Here is a 3,978-nt window from a genome sequence, read left to right as displayed (position 1 = left end):
GCCCCCCAGCGCTGGTTCCCGGCGCACGTCCTGCAGGGCTGGCAGTGCGGCCACGCCAGCGACCAGGAGTCCTATACCGACTCCACCGACGGCTGGTCCAGCGTCAACTGCGGCACGCTGCCCCCGCCCATGAGCAAGATCCCTGCCGACCGCTACCGCGTGGAGGGCAGCCTCCCGCCCAAGAGCGAGTGGCCGCGGAAGGCCTTGGGCGTGGCCCACATCTTTGGCCCCCACCGCCATGGCAGGAAGACGAGGGACGACGCCAAGGTGAGCTCGGTCAGAGCGGACCTGCCAGAAGGCGAGAGCTGGCCCACAGCCCTGGCCACCCCTCCGCCCATGTCGCCGCAGGGCTGCAGGTGGGGGCGGTGTGGGAGGGCTGGCCCACTGCAAAGCTGGTCCGGTTCCCCTTAGGAGCCCCTTTCAGAGACGGGGTACGGCATGGCCCTAGGGGAAGATCCCTGGTCGCTGCTGCTGCTGCTGCTGCGCGGGTGGACAGATTGGTGTGGTGTTTGGCAACGGGCCCTCCCCAGCCCTGCCCTGCCCCATGCCTGCTTCGCCCCGCCTCCACAGTGATGACGTTTGAGTGGCGCATTGTCCCTGTGAAGTGTGGGTACCTCGTTTGCAGTGCCTGCCACCCGGTTGTTCCCATCTCTGGGGCCTGCTGGTGCCCATCTGAGGCCCTGTTGGTGGCTGTGTGGTTGGTCCCCATAGGACGGGGCTGTCCCTCGCTGTGCCCTGGCCCCATCCTGTAGCAAAAGCCCCCTCCTCTCAGAAGCACTGGCTCCTCACTCAGCAGAGCCCACCAGCCTCAGCCGGTGGCCACCCTTGGAGGGGTGGGTGGGTGGCAGCTGCCCTGGGGCCCTGGGCTTGGCCATGCTCACTGAGGGCCTTTGTCTGGGGATGGGGTGGGGTGGGATGGAGGAAACAATGCTGGGTGGGGCCGCGTTGTTGGGGCTGGGAAAAGAAAGCCCCCCCTCTGCTCTGCTGGCCCAGGGGGACTGGAGCAGGGCACTGGGTGTGGGGCTCAGGATGTGGGTTTGTGGGGCCTGGGGCGTTAGGTCCCAGGTGTTGAGACTTGGGTATAGACTGTGGGGCTGGGGGACTTGGGGATTGAGCATGTGTGCCAGGCCAGGGGCTGGGGTGTGGGGCCCAGGATGTAAGGGGTTGTAGGGCCTGGGATGTTAGGCCATCAGGTGTGGGGCTGGGGCCTCAGGGGCTGGGGTGTGTGTGCTAGTGGGTATTGCTGGGGTACAGGGGCTGTGATGTGGGGCCTAGGCAAGGGGGCTGGTGCTGGGCTAGGGGGGCAGTACATGGGAGCAGGGGCTGGGCCAGGCCTGGGTGAGGGGGCCAGGATACAGCAGCTGGGGCATGTTAATGGGGGTGGGGGTCCAGGGTTGGGGGCTGTGTGGGTCGGATAGTATGAGTTGGGGCCTGGGGTCTGAGTGAGGGGGCTGGGACCCAGGGGTGTGTAGGGGCCCAGGGGTGTGTAAAGACATCTGAGGACTGCTCTGTCCCTCACATTCCTGCCCTTCACTGGCAGTTTGTGTCGGACCCTCCCCTCCCCTGAGTCCCTCTGCCACTTTCAAGGCCCTGAGAAGACAGAGGTGGCGGGCGAGGCCCCCGCTGGTGTGTGGTGCCGAGGGGGTCTGTCCAGCAGGCCCCGTGGGCTGTGTGTGTGCCACCTCCCTCTTCTCAGCTGGCTTGGGCAAGTTCAAAGACCAGTGCACGAGGGACCAGCCAGCGTCTGCCAGCAGGGGCCCTGCTGGAGGCAGGCTGCAGCGCCTGTCACTTGCGTTCTCCTGCAGGGCGTGGGGGGGTGGGGGGTGGCTGGAGGAAGGGTCTGGAAGGTCCATAAAAGCCTCTGAGTTCAGGAAGTGACCCCCGACCCCCATCTCTGCAGGCTGTTATTGGAAACCGTGTCTCACCCTTTGCTGTGTGTAAGCAGCCTCACTAAGAACGGATGCGCCTGGTGGTGCAGTGGTTAAGCGCTGGCTCCCAGCGAGAGGCGGGGCCTGACGTCATTCCCCTGTGTTTAGGGTCTGAAGCCCGGCTGTGGCTCTGGGCTGGCCCACACTTCCCAGCGGACCCCTGCCCGGAGGGCCTGTGCCAGAGCCAAGAGGTTCAGTATCACGCGATCCCTGGACGACCTGGAGGTAATGTCATTTTCACAATTCTTCACATTTTTTAACATGAAAACCTGCCCTCCCCGTGCATCCGCGGTCTCCTCTGTATCCCCGGCCCCCTCCCCTCCCCTCACATGAACCTGCATGTCCGAGCAGGGCCCCCTCAGCCACGAGCCACTAACCTAGTCTGAAGCCTGGTGGCCCGACCACCAGGTACTGTGGTGGCATTTCTGCTGTCATGCACAGGGTCACCCAGGGTCAGAATGGACTGGCCTGTACCGGGTTTGGTTTGGCGGGACCACAACCATCACCGTGGTGTCAGTGTTCCGCACTCTGGGTGGAACCGATTGCTCTGTCCTTCCGGTTCTAGCTTTCCCCGTGAGTTGGGTGACGGCTGGCAGACAGGTTGGTTTTCCATTCAGCACGATGGTCATCCCCGGGGCCTCCCCTCCTGCTGTGCTTCCCGGTTCCCTCCCCCTCCCTTCCTAGCCTCTGACCTCTGTCCTCGGGTCAGTGCTGCCCTCTTGATCTCAAGTGGTCGATGGCTTTAGGGGCCCAGGCCTCCCCCGTGTCATTGTCCCCCAAACAGCCCTGGCTGTGGGTCAGCTGGGCATGTCACCCCCGGGATGTGTTGCGTCACAGTCCTGAAGGGCCACTGAGGGCCAGGGTCTCAGGGCTCCCACTGGTCCCTGTCTGACCAGCAGGCCTGGTCTCTGTGGGATCTTGAGCTTTGTCCCCCACTTCTCTCCCACCCTCTCCAGCACCTTCTCCTATGGAGTGTCCCCCTCCCCCCACCTCCCGTTCAGTGTGGTGGGTGGTGGCCGCCAGGCACCGTCCAGTTCTTCTGGTCTCAGGCTGTGCTGTGGAGACTGAGGTTCACGTGGTCCAGTCGTCCATGGGACAATCTGTTTCCATGTGTCTTGGACACTTACCACTCTTTTTTCTTTGGACCCGGAGAGCTGGGAGTTGGGGCTCAGACGGCTGCTGACAGGCCTTTTGTGCCCCAGTTGCGGTGCACACCGGCAGCCTGTGGGACACTGTCTTTGCATCTATGTGATGCCAACTACGCTGGTGTCTCCTGGGACCCGTCATGCCTCCTTGTACGGCCCCATTCTTCCTGACCATGCAGCCTCTACTGTCCACAACCCCGACCAGCCAGCGGGTCTCCACCCTGCTCACGCGACCGCCGGTCCCTCACACAGAGCAGATGGCTGAAGTGCTGGCTGCCACCTCCTTGTGTGTCCACCTGAGGCTCACAGTGGATAGCCAGTTGACTGGCGGGGAAGTGGCCTCGGGCCTTTTTGGCCGTCACCTTTTTGGTTCATAGCTGCCTGCTGACCCCTTGGCACCAGCTGGACTCCTTCAGGGACCCTGTCTGCTCACTCCCTGCCACCAACTAGTTCTGACTCTCAGCCACCCCTGGGGCAGGGTGGCATTGGCCCTGTGGGTTTCTGACGGCAGCTCTTTACTGGGGTGGACAGCCCCCTCTTTTCCCTGTGGACAGCAGCCCAGCACCTAGGACTGGGCCATCGGGCCCTTAAAGAACTCTGTAAGAGCACAAATATGATGGTAGAGCATTAAGATCTATATGTGAACAAATAGCAAAGGCTTGATGGAGTGACCTCATACGGCCGTCAGAGAGGTGGGAGAGGACCTCTGCGCCCCTTTACATCTGCGCCCCAAATGTCAAGTCAGTCATCAATGTTTGTTGCCAAATACTTAAAGAAGATACAACATCACCTTTCCATAGAAAGAGACTAAGAGAAGAAGGATCACTTCTCAAGGCCATTTATTGGGCCCTTATGCCCTTGACCTTGAAATCTGACCAGGACCTTAGAAGGGAGGAACACGCCAA

General features: G+C 62.2%; 1 protein-coding gene across 1 annotated transcript in view; it reads left to right on the top strand.

Moving 5' to 3' along the window:
• Positions 1–3,450, top strand: part of LOC123521608 (regulator of G-protein signaling 12-like) — a gene marked incomplete at its 5' end in the record, with an annotated part of 4,926 nt that extends 1,476 nt beyond the window's left edge. The window contains 3 exons of the mRNA XM_045289466.1: positions 10–267; positions 2,037–2,153; positions 3,253–3,450. Of these exons, the coding sequence (XP_045145401.1) occupies positions 10–267; positions 2,037–2,153; positions 3,253–3,450 (573 nt within the window). The remainder of the gene's footprint in view (positions 1–9; positions 268–2,036; positions 2,154–3,252) is intronic.
• Between the last annotated feature and the right edge of the window lie 528 nt (positions 3,451–3,978).

The sequence above is a fragment of the Echinops telfairi genome, unplaced genomic scaffold (assembly GCF_000313985.2).
Source record: "Echinops telfairi isolate 266 unplaced genomic scaffold, ASM31398v2 ScPeMD7_28;HRSCAF=97, whole genome shotgun sequence".
NCBI lineage: Eukaryota > Metazoa > Chordata > Mammalia > Afrosoricida > Tenrecidae > Echinops > Echinops telfairi.
The sequence above is the reverse complement of the archived record's forward strand: the minus strand, read 5'-3'. Positions and strand labels throughout refer to the sequence as shown.